This window comes from Pseudozyma flocculosa, assembly GCF_000417875.1.
Source record: "Pseudozyma flocculosa PF-1 unplaced genomic scaffold scaffold00031, whole genome shotgun sequence".
Taxonomy (NCBI): domain Eukaryota; kingdom Fungi; phylum Basidiomycota; class Ustilaginomycetes; order Ustilaginales; family Ustilaginaceae; genus Pseudozyma; species Pseudozyma flocculosa.
The window spans coordinates 89320-117232 of NW_006920899.1; the positions used below are offsets into that span (position 1 = coordinate 89320).

At 67.3% G+C, this 27913-nt stretch overlaps 6 protein-coding genes across 6 annotated transcripts in view; 5 read left to right on the forward strand and 1 right to left on the reverse strand.

The window, feature by feature from the left end:
* PFL1_06796 (uncharacterized protein) overlaps window positions 1–2050 on the forward strand; it is a gene marked incomplete at both ends in the record, with an annotated part of 4691 nt that extends 2641 nt beyond the window's left edge. Inside the window, one exon of the mRNA XM_007884342.1 lies at window positions 9–2050. Coding sequence (XP_007882533.1) covers window positions 9–2050 — 2042 coding nt within the window. The remainder of the gene's footprint in view (window positions 1–8) is intronic.
* Window positions 2051–3503: 1453 nt separating this feature from the next.
* Window positions 3504–4310, forward strand: PFL1_06797 (uncharacterized protein; the record flags this gene model as incomplete). The annotated part of the gene is made up of 1 exon (XM_007884343.1): window positions 3504–4310. One exon carries the CDS (start codon window positions 3504–3506, stop codon window positions 4308–4310), a length of 807 nt encoding a protein of 268 aa, XP_007882534.1.
* A 2131-nt stretch (window positions 4311–6441) lies between these two features.
* PFL1_06798 (uncharacterized protein) lies at window positions 6442–9594 on the forward strand (the record flags this gene model as incomplete). Its single annotated transcript, XM_007884344.1, has 1 exon — window positions 6442–9594. One exon carries the CDS (start codon window positions 6442–6444, stop codon window positions 9592–9594), a length of 3153 nt encoding a protein of 1050 aa, XP_007882535.1.
* A 1904-nt stretch (window positions 9595–11498) lies between these two features.
* PFL1_06799 (uncharacterized protein) lies at window positions 11499–15672 on the forward strand (the record flags this gene model as incomplete). The annotated part of the gene is made up of 4 exons (XM_007884345.1): window positions 11499–13928; window positions 14069–15264; window positions 15379–15480; window positions 15603–15672. The coding sequence occupies 4 exons, from the start codon at window positions 11499–11501 to the stop codon at window positions 15670–15672; spliced, it is 3798 nt and encodes a 1265-aa protein (XP_007882536.1).
* A 1207-nt stretch (window positions 15673–16879) lies between these two features.
* On the forward strand, window positions 16880–23002 carry PFL1_06800 (uncharacterized protein; the record flags this gene model as incomplete). Its single annotated transcript, XM_007884346.1, has 3 exons — window positions 16880–18133; window positions 18225–20357; window positions 20441–23002. 3 exons carry the CDS (start codon window positions 16880–16882, stop codon window positions 23000–23002), a joined length of 5949 nt encoding a protein of 1982 aa, XP_007882537.1.
* Window positions 23003–23317: 315 nt separating this feature from the next.
* On the reverse strand, window positions 23318–26389 carry PFL1_06801 (uncharacterized protein; the record flags this gene model as incomplete). The annotated part of the gene is made up of 1 exon (XM_007884347.1): window positions 23318–26389. One exon carries the CDS (start codon window positions 26387–26389, stop codon window positions 23318–23320), a length of 3072 nt encoding a protein of 1023 aa, XP_007882538.1.
* Window positions 26390–27913: the final 1524 nt, after the last annotated feature.

Sequence of the window (27913 nt, forward strand, 5' to 3'; positions counted from 1 at the left end):
CTTGGCAGTCTCAGCGAGCCGCAAGCGGATCGCCCCCGCTACTGTCGCACGGCTGGAGCGCAGCCACGCCGGCGGGAGCGGAGGCAGCCGACCCGGGCTGCAGAGCCTCGGCTTCCACCAGCCCCAATTTGATCGGGTCAGCGCGAGGAGCGGGACGCCGCCCGCCTCGTCGTCACGCTCGCACGTCAACGGTGCCAGCGGCGGCTACGATGAGAACGGCCATGCCAACGCCAGCAGCGGCGGTGGCAGCGGCGACGGCGGCGGTGGCGGAGGAGGCGGCGGCAACGTGCTGATGGAGGCTCAGAGGCTCAATGTGCAGCGGGTGCAACCGGCAACCTCGCCGAAAGCCGCGCTCCAGACCACGCCGACAGCCGCGACCACGACCACGACCACGACGACGATCGCGACGGCGACGGTGATTGCCAGCACGGCGACGTCGACGACGCCTCCGTCGTCTGCCGTCCAAGCCAATGCGGGCACGCCCTCGCCCATGGCCAAAGTGCAGGGCCACGAGCGATCGCGGTCCGCCGTGGTGCTGGGCGTGTCGAGCGATCTGACGCCAGCCAGCCCCAGCAGCGCCGGTTCGCCAAAGGTGCCGGTGGTGCGAGCAAGTCCCGACATCAAGACGCGGTACCAGCTCAGGGATGCCGGCAGCCGCGCCGGCACGCCCTCGAGCCCGGGCGGCGCCATGGCCCGGACCGACGCCGAAGTGCTGGGCGCCGAGCCCCTCTCGACGGACAAGGAAACGACGGCGGCGCCCAAGGTTAACGCAGACATCCTGACGGCGCGCGACGGTGCCCGCTCAATCTCAGCCGCGGCAGCTGCCGCCGCCGCTGCTGGTGCTGCTTCGCCTGCGCCTGCGCCTGCTGTGGATGACACGACGGCAAGGCTGCGCTCTCGGACCAGGACTCCTGCCGCTGACGTGGAGACGGCCGGCACGCGGTCCTCTTCGCGCGTCGTCTCGTCGAGCAGCAGCGGCAGCGGCAGCGGCAGCAGCAAGACCAATGCATCAGCGGCCGCGACGGCGACGCGAACCAGGCAGCCATCCGGGACGGTGCCGCCGCGGCCGGCGACCTCGATTGGCGTGCGAGCAGGGGCCGGCGGGGCGACGGCGGCGGGCACGAGGTCTGCGTCGGGCAGGCTGAGGGATGCACGCGCTGCGCTGTCGAGCCACGCGGGGGATGCACGCCTGCGGGCCGGATCGACGAGGGCTGCACAGGACCTGCGGAGATCGGCCAAGGCGGGCGAGGCGACCGGGCCTGCCGCCACCAGGGCCGGCACCGTCGGCCATCCCACCAGCACTGCCAGGACGACTGCGACGGCGGCGGCGGCGGCGGCGGGGACGACGACGACGGCGACGGCGGGCACCTCAGCGCGGCTCTCGAGGCCTAGCTCGAGGCTGCTGGCGCCGACGGCGGCATCGGCAGCACGGGCAGCGGCGACGCTCAAGCGCTCGCGGGTGATCAGCCCGGACCTGAGGGGCCGACGGAGCGGGCGGCGACGGAGGCGCGACATTCGCATCGCGGCCCACGTCGGGTGCGTCAAACGTGGGGGCGGCGGCAGCGGCGACGACGCTCGGACTGGGAGCGAGGAGCGCCTCGGGCAACAGCGGCCGGCTCGGGCGCAGCGTGCGGCGGAGGCGGTCGAGCATGGGCGATGCCGACGTGGATGTGGTGGCATGAGGTGGGGGCGAGGCAGCATCCCACCGTACTCGGCCCCATTACCTCTGCCTACGCACCGACTGACGCAGATGATCAGACGCACGATCAGACAGACAGACAGACAGACAGACAGACAGACAGACAGACAGACAGACAGACAGATGCTCCTATCTACGCTTTTCTCTCTCTCTCTCTCTCTCTCCAGCACCATGACCATGGCCGCCACCGTGGTTTCGGTCGCCAGGTTGCCCGACGCCCGTGGCGCTGCCGGTATGGGACGTCCGCAGAGATGCGCGGATGCAGGCGTGCGCGGTGGACATGAAGACGGCATCGAGGTGCGTCTCTCGCGTCGTCGTCGTCGTCGTCTTTCCCCGACGAGAAGCAGCTGAGCTGGTTTGCTACTGTAGGCCAGCCTCGGCTGTCTCTCTGCTCGACCCAAAGGGACGGTCGCGCGACCCAACAGCGCAGCGTACCTCGGTCGTTGCAACAAGATGTCCACGCCATGCGTGCATCTGGCTCTTGTGGGGAAGGGGGCGCTGCAAGGGGGCGCCGAGATTGGGGCCGACTCGACTCGCCGGTCTGGGCCATCTCCGCGGCGACCCGTTACCGAGCGCCGGGGTAACGGTCGCTTCGCCTCCGCGACACACACAACGGGCGCAGCAGCCAGGCCGGGCAGCCCTGCCTCAGTGTCCCACGACACGCCTACGACCAGGCCACGCTGCAAGATATCGGCTCGAGCAGAGACGAGTAGTTGGCCCGGCGGCCGAACCTGGTCAGTCTCTACAGTTCCCTCGCCGCTCTTTCCTGCCAGCTGGTTTGGGCTTGGTTGGTTGGGCCCAGCTGGGGGAGGTGTTACGTTGTACGGCAGCGAGATGCCAGCCAGCTGCTGCTGCTACCACCTTGCTGAGAAGGAACGGCCGTGTCGGCTGGCCGGCTGGCGCTCTGCCACGCTGCCACGCTGCCACGCTGCCACGCTGGCTGGCTGTTCCTGATCTAACGACGTTGTACGCCTGATCTGGCCTGCCTCACACGCGTACGCACTCACCCACGGCCTTGCATGCGATGTCTATGCTGGTCCCCCCGCTCGCCGGCCACCGCAGCCCCACACGCCACGCGCACGCCACGTTTGCTCGCCCCATCGACGCTGCGACTGCTGATTTGCAACCTGGACCGACACAGGCTGCTCCCCCCCCTCCAACTCTACGGCGCCTCGAGCGCGACCGCAACCTCGACCTCGACCTCGACCTCGCCGGTCCGGCCGCACGATGCTTTAACCGTGCTGCACGCGGGGCCCCTCGTCGAGCCGGGTTGGGTTGAGCCGAGCTGAGCTGAGGTGGGCCGGGCACGACCTCTGCACGGCCAGCCTGCCCCCCCGCCACGTCGGACCAACTGACGCCGCAGACGAGGTCGCATCTCAGCCGTGAGATCAGCACCGGGCTGGTGGCTCTCTCTCCGCCTGCGACGATGCTGAGACTGCTACGACACGCTTACTCTTCTTGAGCCAGCCACTATAGCGGCTTGACGGCACACCGGGCAAGTACAGTACGTACCGCGCCGCATGGCCAACGCCGCGTGAACCACGGTCGAGCGAGGACAGACCGACGACGACCATATAAGCTCTGCGTCTATCGCTCCTTTGGCCACACGGCCTTTCAGCCCTCTCGACCCACGTATCGGCACAGCCAGCCACGCTCTCGCTCCTCCAACTCCCCCTCTTCACTCGCTCCAGCCCTCGCCCTCGCCCTCGCCCTCGCCCTCGCCCTCGTCGCGAAAGCCCTTCGCACTCGGCACCGCCCTTCTCCGCGCGCCCATTGACCACCACCGCCGCTGCCGCCGCCCAACATGCCGCCGCACTGCCTCGTCCCACACAACCTGACCATCGCGTCGATGGGCAGCTCCTTTGCCTCTGGACCGGGCCTGCAGCCCGTGGCCAACGCCGAGGCCGGCCGGTCCTACTCCAACTATGCCAACCTGCTCGCCCAGCGCCTGCCCGGGTCGCACCTGGTCGACCTGGCCGTGTCCGGGTCGACGCTTGCCAACATGCTCGACACGCCCCAGGTGACGCCGACCAAGGCCACCTTCGCGCCGCAGCTCGACGGCGTGCCCGCCAACGCCGACGTCGTGACGATCCTGGGCGGCGGCAATGACCTGAGCATCTCGAGCCAGCTCATCTACGAGGCCGCGCCGCCCGTGGCCAAGGCCGGCGTGGTGCCAGCGGCGCCGAGCGCGAGCGGCGCCGAGGTCGAGCGGCGCTTTCTCGCCCTCGTCGATGCGGTGCACTCGCGGGCGCCCAAGGCCAAGATCTTCCTGGTCGAGTACGTCCAGGTGGTGGGCAAGGAGACGGTGCCGCAGCGCGACATCCTGCTCGACGAGACGCGGATCGGGTACTACGAGGAGCGGCAGCAGCTCCTGTCGGACATCTACCACCGCGTCGCCGAGAAGCGCAGCGGCGTCGTCGACCTCGTGCCCATGTACCGCGACTCGCGCCACCACGTCCTCGGCAGCGCGCAACCCTGGGTCACGGGCTTCACCGACCAGACGATCGCAGAGAACCGCGCGCCCTTCCACCCGGACTACGCCGCCCACCGCGCCATCGCCGACAAGCTCTACGGCGACCTCCTCGGGCCGCAATGCCGCAGCAGGTACTAGCAGGGAGCGCGGCGCAACGAACGACCTGGTTCGGCCCACCACGGTACCGTGCTCCTCATTCCTCTTTGTCCCCCGTGCCCCCTTGCCCCTCTGTCCTCTCGCTGTCACGGTTTTGAAACAAAACGAAACGAAACGAAACGAAATGAAACGAAACGAAACCGACAATACGTCTTTGCTGCCGTCACAGTATGGCGAAGGCTTGTCGGGCTCGCAGGAAGAAGGGGGCGAGGTGAGGACCGAGAGAAGGACAGAACCAGGCACGTTGGTGGGAGAGCGAGCTGCCCACCTCTGCCAGCAGGCCTAGCTACCGGCCGTTACCTCGGACTCAAGCGCCAGCTCAAGGGTCAAGGGTCTTGCTCGAGGCCTCGGCTCGGCGGCTTGTCGATCCTCCACCTCGCTGGCTCGGTTCGGGGCCGTCCTAGACCAAGGCGGGTCCGAAGAGATCCTCTCGGGTTCGGAACCGAGGTCCAAGATCAGGGTCAGGGCAGGCCAGGGTCAGGGTCAATCCAGCGCGTGGGTTCGTGCGCCTGCTCGAGGCCAGGCCAGGCTAGGCCACGCCAGGCTGGGCAGCTGCGGGTGTCGGAACGTACCCGCATGCGGTCCATCGTCACCGCCCTGCCTTGACCTTGACCGTGGCTTGCTAGCGCTTCGACCAGGCCGGCCGGCCCGCCCGTCCGCCCTCCTGCCAACGTCGTCGGAACGCAAACCAAACCAACGGCGCCATCCGGTATCGATCCGCCGCGCCGTCCGTGTGCGCCAAAGCTAAGGGGAGCCATAACGGTGTGCCCCGGATGGTACCGTACGGTGGTCATGGTGGCGCACCGACCGGAGCGATACGATCTCATCTCGGACCTTGTGCACCGAAACCAGAACCGCCGGAGGAGGCAGGCAGGCTCTGTGGGCTACAGCTAGTACTAGGCGGCGAGGCACGCGCACGCATGCACGCATGTCATCCATCAGCGCTGTGCCGCGTTCGGCAACGTCGATCCGCCCATCGTATGTCGCTTTCAGCCACCGACTGCAACAACGTAACGTAGCTCGACTCGACTCGAGCCGGAACGTGGAACCGGACCCGGGCCGACCCGCAGTCGACTTGGAAGCAAGCAACAAGCAAGCAAGGTCGTGTTCGCGGCGGTCGCGTCGACGGCAAGTGCTCCGAAGCGTGCTGGCCGGCTGCTCCTTGGTGGCTTACTACGGCCTTGCCTGCCTACGTGCCTGCCTGCCTGCCTGCCTGCCCGCCTTGCCTGTCGGGCCGACACGACGGGACGGCCCGGATCAGTGCGCCATCGACGGCGAGCTGCGAGGACAGAGAGAGGCAGGGCTGCGCTGCTGGTGGGCTAGGCTACTGTAGGCTGGGAAAGGCAAGCCAGGCTAGGGTCCAGGTGGGCAGGCCCCCAAGCTAGCAGTTGAGGCCTTGGCCTGGCAGCAGCAAATTTACGCGGCGGCGGCGGCTCGACGTCACCCACCTCGCTGGCTGCCTGGCCTGGCCTGGGCCGGCCCCACTCCGCCGGCTTTGGGCGGCAGGCGTGCCATCAGTCACCTTGCTTGCTGGCTTGCTTGCTTGCTTTGGCTTGGCTGCGCTGGCTTGCTTCCTGCTTGCTTGCTTGCTCCTTGTCTCCTGGCGGCTGGGGTGCTTGGCGCCAACGGGCCAGCCAGCCAGCCAGCCAGCCAGCCAGCCAGCCAGCCGCGCCGTGTCTTGCTTGGCTTTGGGGCTCCCACGCCCGCCCGTCTTATTCTTGGTCGGTCTTCGTCGTCCTCGTCGTCCTCCTCCTCCACCACCACCACCACCACCATCGCTGCTGCTACCTACTGCCGCGCCCGCGACCCTAGCAACCACCTCCTTCCCGACAACGCCCTCGGCCCCTCGCCCTCCTGATCCAGTCTCGACAGCGGGCAACAAGCATCCACCTCCCTTCCCGCCACACCTGCCTCGACCTGCCGCCATCCTCTAGACGAGCCCGCAGCTAGAAGGGCAGCGCCACCTCTCGCCGCATCACCCTTCCATCTAGACGAAGATCCACGCCCGCGACCCCTCCCGGCTCTCGCCTCAGCCGGCCCCGGCCTCGTCTCTTGGACCGCATCCTCACCCTCTGACTTAATCCCCTCGCCTCTTTTGGCCCGCCTGCCCGCCATGCTCAAGCGCGCCATCGGTGGTCTCACCAACAGCGACCACAAGAAGGACAAGGACTCGACCGTGTCCGCGCCCGCCGCCACCGCCGCGACCACGACGGCCAACGGCGACTCGTCGGTCCCTTCGAGCGGCCAGCAGACACCCGCCAGCGCCATCCAGCCCAGCTCGACGACCACCTCCCAGGTCTCGGTCCGCTCCGACACGGCCGCCGCCGCCGGCGGTGGCGAAAACCACGGATACAGCCGCCAAAAGACCAAGGACGGCGCGGGCCGCGACAAGAGCTTCCGCCTCTCGTCGATCCTCTCGAACCCAATCAGCCGCAGCGGCTCAAAGACACGCCGCACCGCCTCGGGCACCTCGAGCCTCGACGAGCCCAGGCCCAGCGCGGTGCGCAAGCAGCAGAAGCAGGAGGAAAAGGAGAAGCGCGCCATCGAGCGCGAAAAGTACCTCGGCGGCATCGCCTTCCGCCGCCAGGAGTCGGACCTGCGCGCCGCGCGCATCGAGACGCCCGAGCAGCGCGCCCGCTACGGCAACTCGTACCCGGAAGAGTGGGACCAGCACTACGACCAGTGGGCCGACATTGCGTCCATCTCCGACGACCACCAGATCGGCGACGTCGTCACCCTCCGCGCGCGCATCCACACCATCCGCGATGTGAGCTCGCACCTCGTCTTCATCGTGCTGCGCCAGCAGATCGGCACGCTCCAGGCCGTGCTGGCCGAGGACCAGGACAACGTCACCGGCCACTTTGTCCGCTGGGCCAAGCGGCTGCCCCTCGAGTCGATTGTCCTGGTGCGCGGCAAGCTGCAGCAGCCCCGCGAGCCCATCACCGGCGCCTCGGTCCACCAGGCCGAGATCAAGGTGCAGGAGCTCTATCTCGTCGCCGAGAATAAGGAGGCGCTGCCGTTCAACGTCTACGACGCCGACCTGGTCATCAAGAGCCGCGAGGACGACGACGACGACGCCGGCGACGAGAGGAGCGACGACGCCAGCGCCAGCGCCAGCGCCACCGGCACGGGCACCGGCGCCGACTCGAGCGAGGCCGACGAGCACCAGCACATCGAGGCGCGCGGCAACGACGCGCCCGTCATCACCCAGCGCGTCCGCCTGTCGAACCGCATCATTGACCTGCGCACCCCCACCGCCCAGGCCATCTTCCGCGTCAACGCCGCCATCTGCAGCAACTTCCGCTCGTTCCTCGACCGCCACGGCTTCCTCGAGATCCACACGCCCAAGCTCCAGGGCGGCGCGTCCGAGTCCGGCTCGAGCGTCTTCACCCTCGACTATTTCGGCCGTCCGGCCTTCCTCGCCCAGAGCCCGCAGCTGTACAAGCAGCAGGCCATCGCCGCCGACTTTAAGCGCGTCTACGAGATCGGGCCCGTCTTCCGCGCCGAAAACTCCAACACGGCGCGCCACCTGACCGAGTACACGGGCCTCGACATCGAGATGGAGATTGTCCACTACTACGACGCGCTCAAGCTCATCGACCAGATGCTCAAGTCGATCTTCCGCGCGCTGCGCGACGACTTCAAGACGGAGCGCGAGCTCATCAAGCGCCACTTTCCGCACGAGGACCTCGTCTACCCGGACCAGACGCTCATCCTGCCGTTTGCCGAGGGCGTCCGGATCCTCGTCGAGTCGGGCTACGTCGAGGAGGACGGCAGCATCCCAAAGGAGGACGAGGACCTGCACACGCGCGCCGAGATCCGGCTGGGCGAGCTGATCAAGCAAAAGTTCAACACCGACTACTACATCCTCGACAAGTTCCCGTCGTCGGTGCGGCCGTTTTACGCCATGCAGGACCCGTCGAAGCCCGAGGTGACCAACTCGTTCGACATCTTTATCCGCGGCCAGGAGATCTGCACGGGCGGCCAGCGTATCCACCGGATCGACGAGCTGGAAAAGAAGATGCACCGGCTCCAGGTGAGCGGCAAGGGGATGGAGGACTACCTCGAGGGCTTCAAGCTGGGCGCACCGCCGCACGCCGGGTGCGGCATCGGCCTGGAGCGGCTGGTGATGCTCTACCTCAACCTCGGCGACGTCCGCCTCGGCACGCTCTTCTACCGCGACCCAAAGAGCCTGCCGCTGGCGAAAAAGACGTCGGAGCTGCGCCACCCCGAGGCGAGCACCAACCCGCCGCCGTGGAAGAACCTGCGCCTCGCCCACGACGCCGACGCCGAGAGCGAGGTGCGCGACCTGCAGCCGCTCGAGAAGCTCATCGCAAACTACGGCGACTCGTCCAACACGGCGTGGCTCGACCCGCGCTACACGATCTGGCGCCACGCCGACACGGGCGCGGCGGTGGGCTACGCGCCGTGGAAGGGCTACGCCATGATCATTGGCGACCCGCTGTGCGAAAAGTCGCAGCGGGCGCAGGTGGTCAACGCCTACCTCCACTTCCTCAAAAAGGAGGCCAAGCTCAAGCCGATCTGGATGATGCTCGACGACGACATGGAGGAGATCCTCGGCGGGCGGCTCAACTGGAGCACGCTGTCGGTGGCGGCCGAGGAGCGCATCTACGACCCGGCCAAGAACCCGGCCAAGCACGACCAGGAGGTGGCGCGCAAGGTGCGGCACGCCAAAAAGGAGGGCGTCAAGGTGCAGGACTACGGCCTGCTCGAGACGGTGCCCGCCGACGTCGTCCGGGAGGTCGACGCGCGCATCGAGGACTGGAAGGCCAACCGCAAGGGCGAGCAGGTGCACATGACGAGCGTGCACCCGTGGGACGACATGGAGCACCGCGTCTACTACATTGCGCGCGACCGCGAAAACGTCGTGTGCGCCATGGTGGTGCTGCACCAGCTGTCGCCCGAGAACGGCTACCACATCAAGTGGGCGCTCGACTTCCCCGGGGCGCCCGGCGGCGCCATTGAGCACATCATCCTCCACGCCATGGATGCCAACCCGAGCACCAACCTCACGTTTGGCGCGTCGGCGGTGGCCACGTTTGAGGCCAAGCACGGCCTCAACGGCGTGGCGGTCAAGTTCCTCAAGAAGACGTACGCCGCCATCGCCGAGCACAACCGGCTGGCCAACAAGGGCGAGTTCCGCCAGAAGCTGGGCGCCGTCGAGGAGCGCCTCTACATTGGATACCCGCGGCACGGCCTCTCGCCCTCGGGCATCAAGGCCATTGTCGACTTTTTCAAGCAGTAGCGCGGGGCGAGGGGCGGGGCGAGCGGCGAGCGGCGAGATGCGGCACGACCGCTATCAAGGCTGTGCCCTAGCCTCGCGGTTCCAGCCTGGTGGGGTCGACTGACCCGAGCGCGACTCTGCCTGTTTGTCTGCCTCGTGCGCTCTGCTCTGGTCGTAGGTCTCTGTGTTTTGTTGCTTTTCCGTGTTTGGCGTCCGACTTTACCCTCTATTTGTTGTCCATGCTCGCGCTCGATTGCCTGCCTGCCTGCCTGCCTGTCTGCCCTGTAATTTCACTCGAAACTGCCCTGCCCTGCCCTGCCCAGCCTAGCCTAGCCTGAGCTGCCAGTCTGGGATGGCCTGGCCTGGAGGTGAGTTTGGTATACGAGCAGAGCAGAGCAGATGGGTTTCTGTCGTGCACGCTGCGGTCTGTTTGCCTCTGAGCCAGACAGAGTCGAGTCGAGTCGAGTCGGAGGTTGGAACCCTCATCTCATCTCGATCTCGATCCCGATTGGATTGAATTGAAAGAGAGGCCAGGTGGATGCTGCGTTCGATGCATACGCGTTTGATGCGCTCGTCGGGCCCGGCCCGGCCCGCGTCTGGCTGGTAGCCGAACGAATCCCCGCGGCAAACGACATCCGCGCCGGGCCTGCCGGGTCGATGCGCCCGAATGCGGGCGCCGAGTCTAGAAATCGTCGCGGAGAACAGCTAGAGTGTGGAATCCCGACAGCCGGCCGACCGACCTCACACAAGACTCTCTGACGAAAGCCGGCTTCGAGATTCCGAAGAAGCGCTCCGATGAAACAAACGTCCGGTGGACAGGCTAGCCTAGGCCGGGGGTGCGTACGTACGTATGCAATGGCAACCCCCCACCCCGCCGGTTGCGCAGATGAAGCCGGCCGGCGTCGCTCGAACTCGGGACGATGACACCGCTTGCACTGGCTAGGCTAGGGGCTAGGTGGGACGGAAGGAGACGAGACGAGGATGGGCGGGAGAACCATGGCACCTGGATGTCGTCGGAGCTGACCGACGCGACGTACGCTGCTGGTCATGCCTGGCCTGGCCATCGTCACAGCGCCGTCGTAGCCATCAGGACTGGTGCAGCGTCAGTACGTCGGTCCATGCCCGCCCCGCCTCGAGATCAAGTGGCGGCCGCTCCTATTGACCAGCAGGGCAGTCGACCCTGTAGCTGGCGGCCATCGAGAGGAGCTCGAAGCTAAGAGAGAGTGAGAGGGGACGACGAGAGCGGCGTGTGAAACGGCACGTATGTACGCGCGTCGGTCCAGCCGTCCCGGAGGTTTAATCGATGGCTGACGGAAGGACCGACCGAGGATCGGTACATCCGCTAGGCTATGCTATGCTATGCTACATCTGCATGCGCAGCGGCTGCGACGAGGTACCGCTACGCTGCTTGCTTCCACGTACGGCCCACCCGACCGAGCCAGAGCCAGAGCCGGCGTGCCGGGTTGACTGGGGCGGATGGAGCGGGCGGGCAAGGCACGCTGCGGGCTGGCCTTCTGGCATGACGACCGACTGGCTGACCCGGTTGTTTGGCTCTCGCAAAGAGAAGCCTGCGTGCAGCTGGCTGGAGCTCACCTCCACCCTCCCTGCCTGGCTGCCTGGCGGCCTGGACCCTCTCTCTCTCTCCTCTTCTCTGTGGGTCGCTCTCTCGCCCACCGACCCTCTGCCCCGCCCTGCCTCTGGTCTTGTATCTTGCCGGCCTCTTCGACCGTCCTCGTCCCGTCCCTTGTTCCTCTTCCCTCCCACCATCCATCGCCACCCTGCCCGAAATCGCCGTCGCCGCCGCTGCCGCTTCGTCGTCGTCTGCTGGCCCATAGACTGCACAACCAGCCCCCTCTCCAGCCCATAGAAGACCCCACCGACCCCTCTTCTCGCTCGCCCTAGGCCAGCTTTGTGCGGGGCCTACCATGGCGGGCCACGCCAACCACGATGCAGGCGACGACAACACGACCAAGGCCCACGCAAACGGCAGCACCGGCGCCGGCGCCAACCGCGATGATCGCGCCGAGGCCCCGCAGCGCAAGCCCGCCTGGCGCACCCTGCTCCCGGACTGGGCCGTCGACAACCTCACCCAGCCCCGCAGCTGGCGCATCTGGTTCCGCTGCTGGCTCTCGGCCTGGGCCGGCTTCGTCCTCATGATCCCGCAGTCGTCGCTCCGCGTCCTCGGGCAGGCCGCCTTCTTTGCCAGCATGATCTCGTTCATGGCGCCCCCAAACATGCCCCTCGTCATCTCCCTCATGCTCTACGCCATCATCGGCCTCGGCGCCTGCTTCGGCTGGGCCTGGGGCGTCGCCGCCATGGCCGCCGCCAACGCCGCACGCGACCAGACCGTCAACCAGCAGCGCCTCGTCGTCGCGCAGCAGGGCATCGCCGGCACCACCAACCCAGAGGCCCAGTTCCAGGCCGTCATCTTTAGCGGCCGCTTCCTCGACACAAAGTCCTCGGCCGTCCACGGCGTCTTTCTCATGCTCCTCGCCTACCTCTGCGGCGTCGTACAGGTCAAGCTGCCCAAGCTCAAGATGGGCGTCATCTTCACCCTCATCATCGCAGACATCTTTGGCAGCTACGGGCCCCTCTTCCCCTTCCCGCGCTACACGCTCGGCACCCTCTTCATGATCCCGCTCGGCTGCGGCGTCGCCATCGCCCTCGCCACCCAGCTCCTCGTGTTTCCCGAGACGCTCAACTACGCCTGGCAGCTCCAGCTGCTCAAGCTCATCGGCCTCAACGCAAAGCTCCTCGAGCAGCACCAGTCGGCCCTCGACCGCTGCGCCGGCGTCCTCGACGCCAGCCTCGACGCCTCGGCTCAGGCATCGGCCGCCGACGTCGAAGCCTTCCAGCGCCTCGCCAAGCAGGGCGAGGACGAAATCGCGTCCATCGCCCGCAGCCACGAGGGCGCCGTCAGGCCCATGCAGCTCGGCACCGTGCAGCTCGCCGGCGCCCTCGCCGACCAGGCGCCTATGCTCGAGCTCGAGGCCTCCTACAGCCGCCTCTCGGGCAAGGACCTCCGCACTTTTGTCTTGCCCATCCGCAAGCTCTCGGTCCGCCTGCTCAGCCTCAACGCCTTCTGGAAGCACCTCTGCGACGAGAGCGGCATCCACGCCGCCGACCAGTACCGCACCGACCAGTACGACGACGACGGCGCCGCCGCCCACCAGTGGCACCGTTCCGACTTCGACGAAAAGCGCCACCTCCGCCCCGCCCGCGTCCACGAGTCGCAGACGATGCGCCGCCTCCGCCACCGCGTCCTCAAGGCCGAGGCCGAGCAGCACGTCAGCCTCGTCTCGCTCGTCCGCATTCTCGCCTCGGTCACCGCCGCACCCGTCGCCGCCAACCGCCGCGCACTGGCGTCGGTCCTCACCTACTTTAGCACCGTCGCAAACTGGAAAAAGTCGCCCACGTTCGAGGCGCTCATCGAGGAGCTGTACGAGTCGCAGCGCGACCTCGAGAAGGCCAAGGAGCAGCTCCTCTCCGACGAGCGCATGAAGCTGCTGCAGCCCTACATCGACCACTTCCGCGCCTCTGGCGGCCGGGTGCCCGGCGGCGAACGCGACCGCGACGGCAACGCCGCGCCAGCCTTTCTCGACACCCACATCTCGATCCTCCAGCTCCGCATCGGCGGCCGCCCCTTTTTCGTGTCGCTCGTCTTTGTCACCAACCTCTTTGACGTCATCGACTCGACGCTCGCGCTGCAGCGCCACACGATCGACATGGCCGAGAGGCGCGGCGCCAAAAACAGGCTGTGGATGCCCACCGGCCTGCGCTCCATCTGGAAGGTGCTCAGCGGCAAAAAGGGCGCCCAGGGCCTCAGCAAGCTGTCATCGGATCACAACAACAACGACGGCTTCGAGCGCACCGAGGAGCTCGACGACGACATTGCCGAGCGCCGCGGCCCAGGCGGCGGTCGCGACGCCGAAGAGGGTTCCTTTGGCTCGACCCGGAGCTCGCTGCGGCACTACAGCAGCGACGACGACGAGGACGACGACGAGGACGACGAAGATGGCGCTGACGGCAGCGATGTTCACCGTCGCCGTACCGCTAGCACCGCCACGCGCGACGAGGAAAAGGCCGCCCCGGGCAAGGGGCCCGCAAAGAAGCGCGGGGCGAACAAGCACGCCTCCGCAGCCGAGCGCCGGCGGTACCATGATCGCGATCCCGACGCGCTGCCGCCCTCTGGCGTGCTGCAGCGCGTCGGTCGCGCCCTCGGTGCGGTCTACTACTTTGCCTGGTCGCCCGCCAGCGTCTACGGCCTGCGCAACGTCGTCGCCACGTTTGCCATCTGGATCATCACCGTCGTTCCGTCGTCGGCGGGCTTTGCGTACCAGAACCGAGCAATCTGGGTGAGTGCGAGCGAGGGCTCAAGCCGAGGGGTGGACGGGGATCCACCGCGAGCGAGCAAGGGAGTGGGCGACCGGCTGACTCGCGCTCTTGCTTCTGACGAACCCCCTCATGTCGACCACGCCGCTCCGTGCCCCCGCAGGCGCTCATCATGGCGCAGACTGGCCTGGCGCTGCACGGAGGCGAGCTGATCTTTTCGCTGAGCCTCCGCCTGGTCGGCACCGTGCTGGGCCTGCTCGCCGGCATGGTAATCTGGTACTGCTCGACGGGCAGCGGCAACGGCAACCCGTACGGCATCGGCGCCGCGACGGCCGTGGGCTTTGTCCCGCTCATCTTTATCCGCGCGTTTGCGCCCATGACGCTGCTGCTGCCGGCGCTGATGCTGGGCGTGACGACGGTGCTCATTGTGGGCTACAGCTGGATCGACTCGCACCTGCCCGTCCTGGCCAACTCGGGCATCGGCGTCGACGTGGCGTGGCGGCGCGCGCTCCTCGTCCTCATCGGCATGGGCGTCGCCTTTGCCGTCATGATCTTCCCGCGGCTGACGAGCACGCGCAGCCTGGTCCGCATGGGCTTTGCGCGCAACACGCGCGAGATCAACACGCTCTGGTGCATGGTCATCGAAAAGTGGCTCAGCACCACGCGCCAGGACCTGGCGCAGGACGCCGCCAGCGGATTCCGCAACGTCGTCGCAGGCGTCGGGACCAACGCCGGCAGCGGGGACGACGAGCAGACCAACAGGTCGGCCAATGGCGGCCACGCTGGCAAGGCGTCGAGCGCGGGCACGACGCCGGGCCTCTCGGCGGCGATCCGGGGCCAGTTTGTCGGGAGCCACATGCGGCTGGCGACGCTCATGCAGCAGATTGGGCTGGCGTCGGTGGACCTGCAGCTGCGCGGGCGGTGGCCCAAGGAGCGCTACCTGGAGCTGGCCTCGATCCACTCGATGCTGCTCGAGTCGCTGATGCAGCTCTACATCAGCGTCGACGCGCTCCAGGTGACGTCGGAGCTGGGCTCGGCCAACCTGGGCGTCGACCGGCCCGAGCAGCACGAGGCGTGGCGACGCCGCCTGGTGCAGGACACCGGCTTCCTCTACCCGCAGTTTATCTCGGAGGTGTGCCTGACGCTCGACCTGCTGGGCAAGAGCCTGCGCAGCGGCGAGCGACTGAGCCACTGCCAGTTTGGGCTACTCGAGAACCTGGCGCGGTACAGCTACCTCACCCGCATCGTTTCCGAGCGGCAGCGGCAGGCGGCCCGCTCCGCCACCGTCGGCGGCGCGGCTGGCGGAGGCGCGGACGCCGTCGACGACGAACTCGTGACGCTCGAGTCGCTCAAGGATCCGTGAGTACATGGGCCGGTCGAGCGCCACGCCAAATCGGGGAACCGACGGGCTGACCGTGTCGTCCTGCCTTTTCCCCCCTTCGGCGGCTTCTGCTTCTGCTTCTGCGCATCCAGCCTCTTTATGCGGTACATCACCGCCTCGATGTCGGTGTTGACGCTCGCGGCGCAGCTGGATCGGTTCAGAGAGGTGGTCAAGGACCTCGTCGGTCAGGTACCGTGAGTCGCTCGACATCTGCCTTTCCCCTTGCTCTCCCTTCGTTGGCCCTCCCCTGCGAGATTGGTGCTGACCTGCTGTGCTCCCTTGCCCCATTGTCCTGGCGACGGAACGGCACCGACAGGCTGCCGGGCTTTGACCGACACCGCGACGAGTTTGGAGAGAGGGCGCAGGTCCTCTTTCAAAAGTCGTGATGTTTGCTTCGTCTTTGCGCCGTGTCGTGTCGTGTCGTGTCGTGATGTGACGTGATGTTTGGGTGACGATCTGCATACATACCCCCTCTTGCCCTCTTGCCGCGCGCTCCGTCTAATTCATGTGTCGACGAATCCCGTCGTTAGCTGTGGCCGTGTCGGGTGCGAATCGAGATGCGGGAAGTCATCCTGGCCCCAGAAGCGGAGTGCGGGCGAGAGAGAGACATAGACGAGGAGCGGGAACGATAGCCACGCCTGGTGGCTCCGCTGGATGTCCGCTCGACCATGGACGAGGAAGGGCCTGTCGCTCAGCTGGCCCCACCTGCTGGCGTCAAAAGGGTCGGAGGGTGCTCGCGACGGGCCAAAGGGTAGGGCCAGCTCGAACCACGTCATGCCCGTCTGTCCTGTCCGCCTTTAACCCGACTCGCTCTGGCGCTGCTCTGATCCATCTGCCTCTGCGATTCATCTCGACGCCCCTCCGAAGCGGGGCTGAGGCTACGGTCGCTCGACACGTCCGCGCCTACACTTTCAAGCTGCGCCCATGCTCTCGCCGCCACTCGACGTGGGTGCGTGGGCGCGTGGGTGCGTGCCAATCTGCGTGCGCTTGTCCGTGCCCACCAAGCAAGCAAGCCAGGCAACCAAGGCTGGCCTGCGCCCCGCCTACGCCCCGAGCTTAAACTCCCGGCCTAGGCCTGGCCTGCGCGCTGGTCCTGGCCAACATGCTTGCTTGACGACTGCTTGCCTGCTTGCTGGCTTGCTTGCTTCGACAGCAGCCCCGCCACGGTCCGGCGCCGAGTCGGTCGCGATCGCGGCCGCACCCGCAGCCTGGCTGCTCCTGCGCCTGCCCGCGCCGCTAGAACGACGACGACGGCGAAGTGAAGAAAAAAAGACATCCCTGCTGCCCGCCCTGGCGCCACACCTGCGCTCGCCTCGCCCTTTTTCTTCTCGCGCCCGCCCGCATGGGTTTCCCTCTTTCCTCCGCTCCACCACCATTGCCACCGCCATCGCCATCTCGCCACCGCCATCGCCACTCTCTCTTCCGTTATCAGCCGACTCTCCTCCCCTCTTCTGCTGCCGCACAGCATCTCGCTGCCCTGCGTGTCTCATTTGCTGACCCTGCCTCTCCCACTGAGTTCACAGAAGCACGAGAGGCCGGCCGACCGACCGACCAACCTACCGACCTGCCACCTCGCCGCGCATAGTCGCCACGATGATGTCCCGGGTCAGCAGCCTGGCATCGTGCTGGCTCAAGGGCGGCAGCAACGGCGGGGCGGGCCAGGCAGTCGACCTGATGAACGACTACTGCGGCCAGCAGCTCTTTGTCGTCGATGGCGACTCGCTCCTCGAGTTCCTGCTGCACCGCGAGCGCATCTACTCGCCCCTCGACGTCCGCATCGGCCCGCACCCCGTCCACGTCGCATTCGTCTTCGAGACATTCCTCGCCAACCTCGTCCGCGCCCGAGCCAACTTCCACCTCGTCTGGTTCGACGACCGCAGCCACCTCTCCGCCCTCGCCACCCGTCGCGGTGGGGACACTCTCACCGACGTCGAGCTCGCCGCCCGATGCTACATTCGCACCATGCTCAAGACGCACGTCGCCGCTCGATGCGCCGACGTCGCGCAGCACTCCTTCAGCGCCATCGACAGTCCTGGCTGGACGTCGTACGTCCGCTCCAAGTCGCCCTACTTTGTCCTGCTCCACGACGGCCTGTATGCCGCGGGCAACCAGAGCCCGCTCGGCCAGATTGCTCCCAATGGCGATCGCGAAACACTCCCACACGACGGCCAGCAAGCTGCCTCGAATTGCGACGACGACGATCTGGTAGCCGCGGCGCAGACCTGCGCCATCTACGCCCACCTCAAGGGCGACGGCGAGGCCAAAGGCAGCCGGCCCCCGCTCTCGATCGCCCTGATCCGGGAGGGCATGTTCGTCGACAACAAGGTGCGCACCTTTGTCATCGAAGCCTCGATCAAGATCCGCCACGAGTGCATCCAAGCGCGCTCCCAGGCGGCATTCTCGCACCTTCGCGCCCAGGTCGATGCTGCCACGACGGCCGTTGCGACTCTACTGAGCCAGCTCGGGATTGCGCCCTCGCTCGGCCACGAGGACGGCACGCAGCTGGACAGCTGTCCGGCGCAGCTCGAGCACATCGCTCTTCAAGTCGCCAAGACAATCGACCTCGATTGTCGCGCCACCCCGGTCGTAGCGCAGGCGGTCCTGCTCCACGCCGCCGTCGGCCAGACGCTCGATGTCGAAGACCGAGTCTCCGCTGCCGATGCGGTGGGCGAGCTCGGCGCGGTCTGCGGCGATACTGCCGTGCGGAGGGGCCTCGTCCTGCTCTATTGCGCGTCGGAGCGTGCCCTCTCCGCTCTCTCCCAGCCCTCAGCCAGCGACCGGCCGTTGCTGCTCGTCGACCCGTGCCTCTTCCTTGTTATAGCCGCGATGTGCAGCGAGTCTGAAGAGGTGAGCAAGCGTTCCCGAACCTGGTCGCGCAGCCAGGCGACTCTCAGAAACGAGTCGCTGACGACGATCCTGGCGCCTTTCTCGCTCACAGCTACCCGCGTGCACACCGACGATCGAGGCTGGACTTGTGTGCTTCCAGCGTCTCTGTGCCAGCGCAGGCATCGCCGCGACGCTGCCAGACGCACGGCGCGGACCTGCCCTGCGCGACCACGAGGGGCCGAGCGAGACTCGGCTGCTGCCGTACAACCACGACTTCCTTGGACCCAAGCTGCCGCAACTGGGCGGCTCAGCGGCCAACGAGAGCCACGCCATGCGCGGCACGGTCGATTTCGGCGGCATCGCCTACGAGGACCTCTTCCAGCAGCGCTCCGACCTTACGCTTGGCACGCAGCGCGCCCACATCACCGTCGATCCGGCCAAGCTGCAGGGATTGACGCCGTACGAGCGGGAGCGGTACATCAAGTACAGGGAGATGAGGGAGCTGCGCAAGCAGCAGGGCCTCGCGGCGTGGCTGCACTCGTACGCCGCCAGCCTGACCGGCGCCAATGGCGGCATCCTCGAGAAGCAGACCATCACGGTGGGGCAGGCGAGGACGAAGGTCAAGCAGCAGCAGCAGCAGCATCATCATCATCATACACAGCATTCAGATCCGACGGCCAAGGAGACCAAGGCTGCCTCCAAAAACAAGCCAGCTAAGCTCAGCAAAAAGGATGCCATCATCGCGGCCAACAAGGCAGCGAAAGCGCACAAGGACCACGACCGCTCGCAGAGCAAGTGGGCGCACTTTGTCCAGGAAAAGGACCTCGGCCCCGCGCTCTCCAAGGTCGACGGCGGCGAGGTGGCCGCGTCGGCGGGAAAGCTCCTGCAGCGCCGCGAGCAGCTCTCCGAAGAGCTGAGGAGGCGCCTCGTGCACGGCAAGCACGACCGACGCGACACGCTGCTGACGTGGCTTCTCGTTCTCCGGCTCGCGCTGGAGTCGTGGCTGGTTTCGTGCGCGACCGCGAGCAAGGAGGCCGGCATCAAGCACGCGGTCGACGTCTTTGTCGCCTGCCAGAAGGTGACCGACCAGCTGCCCGCCAGCCTCGACTGCTCCGAGCCTAATATCGACCTCGCCGCCGCGTTCTCGATATGGACGGCTCTGGCGGCGTTGGGTCTCGAGGAGGTACTCAAGCAGCGCCTGGGCCCCGCCTGGGACGTCATTCGCGACCTCACGGAGCAGCAGGGCAGGCGCGGCGACGTCGACAAGCTCATGGCGCAGCTCCCGTTCGACATGCCGCTGCCCAAGCGCCGCAAGCGCACCTCGCTGCCGCCGCACCTCGGTCCCGCCCGCTTCCAGCTGCTGCACTGCGGCGACTTCATGGAGCGCCAGCTCGACTCGGCCGCCGACGCGCGCGTCACGTTCCTGCCCGACCGCTGGCAGCGCGAGGTGCTCGACGAGATCGACGCCGGCAGCTCGATCCTCGTGGTGGCGCCCACCAGCGCCGGCAAGACGTTTTCGTCGTTCTACGCCATGGAAAAGGTGCTGCGCCAGGACGACGAGGGCGCCGTCATCTACGTGGCGCCGACCAAGGCGCTCGTCAACCAGATCGCCGCAGAGATCGAGGCGCGCTTCGCCAAGGCCTACGCGGGCGTCGGCCGGACACTCTACTCGATCTGCACGGCCGACTACTCGCTCAACAACCCGTTCAAGTCGCAGATCCTCATCACGGTGCCCGAGATGCTCGACGTGCTACTGCTGCGCGACTCGGCGACGGGCAACCTGGTGCCGCGCATCCGCCGCATCATCCTCGACGAGGTCCACGTGCTCTCCGAGTCGTGCCGCGGCTCGATCTACGAGCAGCTCATCGTCATGTGCCCGGCGCCCATCATCGCGCTGTCGGCCACCATCGGCAACGTCGACGACTTTGGCAGCTGGCTCGCCACCGTATCGGCGGCCCACGGGCACCGGCTCGCCGTCGTCCAGCACAAGACGCGGTACAGCGACCTGGTCAAGCACGTCTATGTCCCCAGGGCGCCGTTTGACGAGTTCCGCGGCGTCGATGTCGGCGAAGCGCGCAGCAGCGGCGGCGGCGGCAGCGACGCCAGCGAAGACGACGACGACGGAGGGCGTGGCGGGCGGCTGCGCCACCTGCACCCGTGGACGGCCCTAATCCAGGGCAACGCGCAGCTGGTCGACGACCTCGAGATGAGCCCCGCCGAGATGGTGCAGGCCTACGACGCCATGGTGAGGTCGGCAGCCGCAGCGCAGGCTTCGAGGCGCCCGACGTCGAGCTCGACGCGTTCTTCCCGTCCGACCGCCCCATCAAGAGGTCCGACACGCTGGCGTTCCAGGCGCGCCTGCGCCAGCAGCTCGAGACGTGGATGGACCGGCCCGACGCCCGGTCCAAGGCATCGCCCTTCCTGCGCCTCCTCGCGTCGCTCGACGGCGGCCTGGTGGAGAGCGTCCTCGAGTACGACCTGGAGAGGCCGTTTGGCAACAAGCACCGCGACTTTTGGAACCAGGCGCTGCTGCAACTCCTCACCGACATGGACGGCAGCGGCCTGCTGCCCGGCCTCTTCTTCAACTACGACCGCAACGTCGTCGAGTCGATGGTAGAGACCGTCGTCGGCGCGCTCGTCGAAGCGGAGCAAGAGTACAAGGAGAGCGACCAGTGGCGCGCCGAGCTCGAGAGGCTCGAGAGGGCGCAGAAGGAGCACGACGCGGCGCGCAAGAGGCTCGACCGCGACCTTGCCCGCGCCAAGGAGGGCAGCAGCGCCCGGACAAGGGCCGAGGAGGCCCTCGACCGCTTCCTCTCGGCCAACCCGCCGCCCATGGCCGGCTTCGACCCCGAGGGCGTGCTGCCCCGGTTCAGCTTTGCCAGCTTCAAAAAGGCGCTCGCCGACGACGAGATCCAGGGCGAGCTGGCCGCCATCGAGGGCAGCGTGGCCCCGCACCTCGTCGAGGGCCTCCGGCGCGGCGTCGCGGCCCACCACGCCGGCCTGTCCAACAAGTACCGCCAGCTGGTGGAGCGCTGGTACCGCATGGGCCGCATCCGCGTGTGCTTCTGCACGGGCTCGCTCGCCCTCGGCATCAACATGCCCGCCGTCAGCTCCGTGTTTATCGGTCACAGCATGTTCCTCACGGCGGTCCAGTACCGGCAGGCGGCGGGGCGCGCGGGCCGCCGCGGGCTGGACCTGCGCGGCAACGTCGTCTTTTTTGGCGTGCACATCGACCGCGTCCACCGCCTGCTGACGTCCAAGGTGCCCGAGCTGCAGGGCAGCTTCCCGCTCTCGACGACGCTGGTGCTGCGCCTGCACATGATGCTGCACCGCCCCGACACGGTGGCCACGGCGCAGTCGATGGCCTCGGCGGTGCTCTGCCTGTCGCGCATGTCGATGGCGCGCAGCGACGCGCCGCGCGTCCAGCACCAGATGCGCGCCAGCATCGAGTATCTGCGCCGCATCGGCCTCCTCGACGAGCGCGGCCGGCCCGTCGACCTGGCCGGCCTCGTCTCGCGCCTGCACTACGCCGAGCCGAGCAACTTTGCCTTTGCCGCGCTGCTCCGCGACGGCTTCTTCTACCGCCTGTGCCAGCGGCACCGCGGCGGCGACCTCAAGTACGCCGGACGCGAGCTCATGCTCGTCCTGTGCCACCTCTTCTGCCGCATCGAGAGGCTGCCGGGAGAGGGCATGTACGACGTGGTGCGCGGGTCGCCGTCCAAGGTCTTTCTCGAGCCCATGCCCGACGAGGCGGCCCAGATCCTCGCCAGGCACTCGAGGCACGCCACGGACACGTATCGCGACTTTGTCGTGGCCCTGGCGCAGCGCGAGGGCCCCAAGCTGCCGAGGGACGACTCGCTGCCGCTGTCTGGGCGCCTCGTTGGCGGCGGCGACAGTGTTGGCGACGACGATGGCAGTCGCGATGACAGCATCACTCGCTCCGACACCGCGGGCATGGCTTCGGGCGGCCCTACAGAGCCAGCCGCGACGTCGGCGCCGTCGTCCGGCTCCTGGGACGCCTCCACCGTCCCGACGTCGCCTGCCACGACGACGGTCTCGTCCGCCCCGGCACCGGCCACGACGCGCTCCGTCTTCTGGCAGCTCCTCTCGCTGGGCGACCAGTACGAGAGCGTGGGCGAGATTTCGCAGTCGCTCCAACCGGGCCTCTCGCTGACGGCCGAAGCCATCCCATCGTTCGACGTCTTCCTGCGTCATCGACGCGGCGACGACGGCGACGGCGACGAGCAGCCGACGCTCAACGCGTATCTGCTCGACTTTTACAAGCACGGCATCGCGGCCGAGCTGGTGCGCGCCAACGGCCTGCGGCGCGGCGACGTGTGGGTCAAGCTCGACGACTTCTACCGCGTCCTCTGCGCGCTCCGCGCCTCGATCGAGACGCTCCTCCGCTCCATGATCGCCGCCAAGGAGAGGGCGTCGGCGGCCGTGGGTCGCAGCGGCGTCAGTCGAGGACGTGGCCGTGATGCGGCGAAGGCGGAGGCGTCGAGTGACTGGGAGGGTCACGATGAGAGCGAGAGTGACGAAGCGCGTTCGGTCGCCCATGGCCGACGAGCCATCGGCAGCAGCGGCGACGACGATGAACAACAACCCAGCGCGGGCCTCGATCCCGCGCCCACCGACGACGAGAGCGACGACGACGACGACGTCGATGGCGGAGACCACCAGGGCGCAGCGCAAGCCGCCGCCACCACCACCACCACCTCGACCGAGCCGCACCACGGCGGCGCGCAAAAGAAGCGGCGCGTCCCCTCGATCCCGCCGCTGATTGCGCTCGACGCCGAGCAGCGCGACGCGGACCTGTGGGAGTTCTACGTGCTCCTCGATCACGTCCAGCGCCAGTTTGGTCGCCGCTTCTTTGCTATCTTTTCCTAGGGTTCCCGGCCCACTCGTTCGGAGCCGCTCGATTAGGGTGCGGTGGCGATCTCACGGGCCCGCCGTGTCGATCCAGATCCGACTCGACCAAGCGTCGGATCAGGATCGCGGGCGAGGATGCACGCAAATGGAAGCTGGACTGGGCAGGAAAGTGGTAGGGGCCCGCTGGAAATCATCGGCGCCGGCAGGGACGGCAGCGCCGACCTTTGCACCTGAAGCTTGGCACGACCGGGGCAGCTGCATGGCCCCGGCCGGCGTCCATCGCCGCTCTGATGGCGCGGCACCTGCTCCGCTCCGCCTCGATCGCGCCCTGGCTCAATCCAGGACGCCGATGTCCTTTGCCAGCTTGAGCGTCTCGACGGCGAGGTTCACGACCTGCATCCGCTGCTGCTGCACCATCCCCGCCACCTTTCCCCCTCGCCCTCCCTCTCGAGCAGCGCCATCGCGTCGAGACGACTGCTGCGTCGCCTCCACCTCTTGCAGTACCAGCAGCTTGAGCGCCTCGATGGTCCCTGACGTACGTAGCCTTTCCCCTGCCTCGATCGATCCCACTTCTTGCTCCTCGATCCCCTCGTCGTCGTCGTCGTCGGCGTCGTCGTTGGTGATTTCGCGGATCCTACCGCCGTCGGTGGAGCCCTGCTCGCTGTCGCGCCGGTAGGAGACGTACCGGACGAGGTTGACGAGGCAGCTCACCGTCCGCAGCGCCAGGCCGAGTCGGTTGACAAGTCTCCTCGCCTCCCTTGTCTCTTCGTCGTCGTCGTTGTTGCTGTCGTTGTCGTCGGCTCTCTTGGCCAAGGAAGGGGGCAGGACAGGCGTCTGTTGATCCCACAGCGCCCCGTCCGCCCCCTCTCCTCCGTCCTCTTCCTCTTCTTCGTCATCGTCGTTGCCGTCGTCCTCGTCGCCGTCGAGCGAAGGTAGGGGTACGCCGAGACACCGGACCAACCACCCGATGCTCCTCGGCTGCAGCGAGAGGATGAGGCCGCACGCGAGCGGGGACGCGGACAGCGTGGCCAGACACGCCCCGCTCGCCAGGCGCGTGGGCAGGTCATCGACCGAGAGGAGCGAGACGAGGACGTGGAGCCGCGTCCGCGTCCGCGCCCGCCCCGGTCTCGTCTTGACCTTCTTGCTGTCACCTGTGCCCGTGCCGGCTTGGGTCGACGAGGTGGCGACGGCGGCCTCTTCGCCGCTCCAGCGTCCCCAAACCCCCTCGTCCTGGAGCAGGTTGCACAGCAGCTCGACGTTGGCTCGTCGACTCAGCTCGTGGTCATCCGAGAGGAGGACCGTCTCGACCCGTCGCGCGACATTCTCCCCCTCATCGACGCCCCCGCCGTCTGATCTCGCTGCGACGGAGGAGGACGAGACCTTGATGCGCGCCTCGGCGACGGCGGTAGCGAGCGAGGCCGAAAGGCTGCTCAGGTTCGTCAGGGCCAGCGCCGCCTCGAACGTCTGCAGCCGCGTGGCGTGCGGGGCGAGGTAGAGGGCGGCGAGCAGCGGGATGGCCGTCGAGCTGTTGGATGCCGAGCCAAAGACGAGGACTGGATCCGCCGTGACGAGAAGCTTTGCGAGGCACTGGAGCGGGACCAGGTCTGGCTCTGCTTCGTTGCCGGCACCGCTTCCGTCGGGTCGCGGGGCAAAGAGGCCGGGCTGGGACGTGTTCGGTGCCGTCTTTGCCGCCGCTGCCGTGGCGAGCGAGGCGTAGACTGGCGCCGACAGGGCCAGGATGGCCTTGAGGCCGCCCTGCTGCACCACTTTGCCGCGGATTGCCTTGTCCTGCTTGGTCAAGATGCTATGCAGCGAGGCGGCGACGGCGCTCCGGATCGAGGGAGAAGGGTTGACGCCGCTCGAGCCGGACGCTGTGCTCGCGCTCGAAGGCGGCGGCCCGGCCGTGGCGATTGCGACGAGCGTCGAGACGAGACCGGCATCGAGCACGCGCCGGCACCGCCCCTCGACCTCGTTGCTGGTCTCGAGGCGCTTCCTCTCTGCCTCCTCCTCGGCGGCGGCGATTGTAGCGGTGGTGGACGAGGCGTTGGCCATGGCCTTGAGCTTGTCCATCTGCTGGTCCTCGTCGGTTCGCTCCGGCGCGTAGGCGACGAGGTTGTGGATGATCGACGCCAGGCCGTATTGCAGCGCCGTGTCGTAGCGGTCCGAGTCGGCGCTGGCATGCGAGGGCGGGCGTGCCGGGTCGAAGTCGTAGCTCGACTTTGGCGCCGCCGTCGACGTCCCCGCCGAAACCCCGGGCTGGCGTGCGGGGAACACGGAGCGACGAGACGACGGCAGCTTGAGCAACGACCCCAGCGCTTCGAGCAGCGCCCTGTCCTTGGCCATGCTGTCCTTGCAACGGGGCGACAAGGTGAGGTAGGTGAGGCACTCGAGCGTCGTGAGGAGCGTCTGCCGATCTGCCTCGTCGTCGGTCGTTGTCGTCGTCTCCGTCGTCTTCGTGGTCGTCTGGGTGGCGATTGCGCTCGCTGCTGCCCGCTCGACGAGATCCTGCCGGACCAGGGCTACGAGGCGCTCGTCTTCTTGCCTGTTTCGCCTTGCGTCGACCTCGCGCTGTCGAGCCTGCTGCTCCAGCGCCTCCTTCGCGCCCGCCCCCGTCGCCGCTGCCGGGCCGCCTGCAGCGGTGCCCAGATCTGGCCCTTTTCCGCCACCGCTGGCTGCGCCCATGTCGAGCTTGAACTTGGCGCTCCCGGCCGCGATGGCGACCGCACGCAGCCGTTTCTGGCTGCTCTGCGAGCCCGCCTGCGGTATCCCTGCCGGTGCGTCGGCGGTAGGCCCGTCGGCGGCCAAGATGGCGTCATGCAGGCCTTGGCGCACGCTTCTGTCGGCCGCCAGCGCCGCTCGCGTGGGCTTGTGGGAGAAAGCGGCGTTGAGCAGGTCGACGAGGGCTAGGGCGAGGGCGAGGCCGTCGTCTGCCGCAGAGGCGGGCGCATCCGAGCGGCGTAGCGCATCGAGGAGGCCAACCACTTCCGGGTGAGTGAGGATGAGGTGCGCCTCTGACGGTAGGATGGCGAAGAGGGCAGAGATGAAGCGCAGCCCTGCCTCGGCATCCTGCGGGTCGGTAGAGCTGAAGCGACGGGAGAGGAGCGGGAGGAAGGTGGAGCCGAGGCCGGATGCGACGGCACCCATGCCAGCCTTGCCTCTCAAAGCGGCGCTGCCGGGACTCGTTCCTGCTGCGCTGTCGGCTGCGACGAGGCGGAGTAGGGCAGCGACGGCGGCGGAGCGAGTGGAGCCATCGCCGGAGCGCGGACAGAAGGCGTCGATGAGCTGCGAAGCGGAGGCGGTGTCGAGTCCGTCGGCGAGGTGGAGGGATTCGAGGGATGCCAGCAACGACGAGGGGTCGCCGTCGTCGCCGCGGCTGGCAGATGTGCGCCCAGAAGTGTCGGGCATGGTCGTGGGCCAGAGCCTGCCGCGATGAGCGAGCGAGCGGGCGGGCGGGCGAAGAAGGGCGGGCGGGATGGTGGTGGTCGAGAGCCAACGACGGGGCGCGCCCCGCCCAGAAGCTGAAGGAACCCCAAAAAGCATCGCGGCCCCGTCAGGCCAAAACCCCAACCTCGCCTCTGCACGGGCCCCACCACCACCACCACCACCACCACTACCGCTACCAACGCCAACCCACCATCGCCGCTCGCACCGCCGCCACCACCCTCCTCGCCCTCCCTCATCCTCCCCTCGTCCCCTGTTTCCCCGTCTTTTCCCTCCCCGCCTGCGCCGTCCACCCTTACAGCAATGCACCCAATTTGCATTGACCCGCACAGCGAGGCAGCCACCTTTTGGCCCGTGAAGACGACTCTGCCATCCCCCCGCGTCCGTCGCCCCCGTCCGCCTGCGAAAACCCCGGAGCTGCGACCACCACCGCAGCCACAGCGGCTGCAGTCAAAGCAGCCGCCACGGCCACGCTTGCGGAAAGCGCTCCAACTACCGCCGCTGCCACAGCAACCGCGACCGCAATGGGAGCATCCGCCGCAGCCACATCCACAGTTGCTGGCAGAGCTAAAGTCGACGGCCGCGCCGCTGCGGCAGGCCAAGTCGCCGTGGCAGGCCGAGCCACAAGCCGCAGTGGCAGGCTAAGGCGCTGCGGCAAACCGAGCCGATGTGGCAGGATGAGCGACAGTGGCTGGCCGAGCCGCAGCGGCCGTCGCCGTTAACCTGCCATTGCACTCGCCGTTGCACTCGCCATCACGCTTGCCGCCTGCCTCGCCGTTAACTCGCCATTTGCCGCGCAGTCGCAGTCGCAGGCGAGAGACCGCTGCCGGCAAATCTCCACTGAGGAAGGCATGAAGGGTGGGCCTGTCTAAACACAGAAGCCATGGGGCACCTTCAAGTTGTCTAAGGTGAGGAGACCCCTTTCACAGCAAGCACATGTCTAAGCCTTGGTGCTGCTGATGCAGCAGGCTCCTTTCATAGCTGAGATCCTTCACTGGGGACCCGTTGCAGCTGACTCTCCCCACCACCAGTTTGTGAAAGGTGACCAGGGATACCACCTGGAACCCTAACCCTAACCCCAACCCCAACCCCAACCCTTACAAGGGGCTCCCCAAAAATCCAAAATGGATTCGCTGCTTGAGCGATCTGAGAACTTCAGTTGGTCCCTTGGGTCCCCCCTGGTGCAGTGAAAGGGTTAGAGTTTAAGCTCTACCGTTGGCAAAACGGGGCTCGAAGTGATTGTCCTATTTTTAGAAAGTTGGCCGGATCGCTCTGGTGTCTCTATGAAAGTTGTAGAGGGGGTGCAGGGAGGCATAATGGCCAGGAGGAAAAAAGTTCCTTTTGGATGGTCGATTTTGTATGAGGTTGGGAAGTTGGGCATGAAGTTAAACTTCACCAACCTCACCTGGTGAAGTTCAACAACTTCAACAACTTTGACAACTTAGGGTTCCAAAGACCCCTGGCGCTCGCTTGACTGCCGCGTCGCCC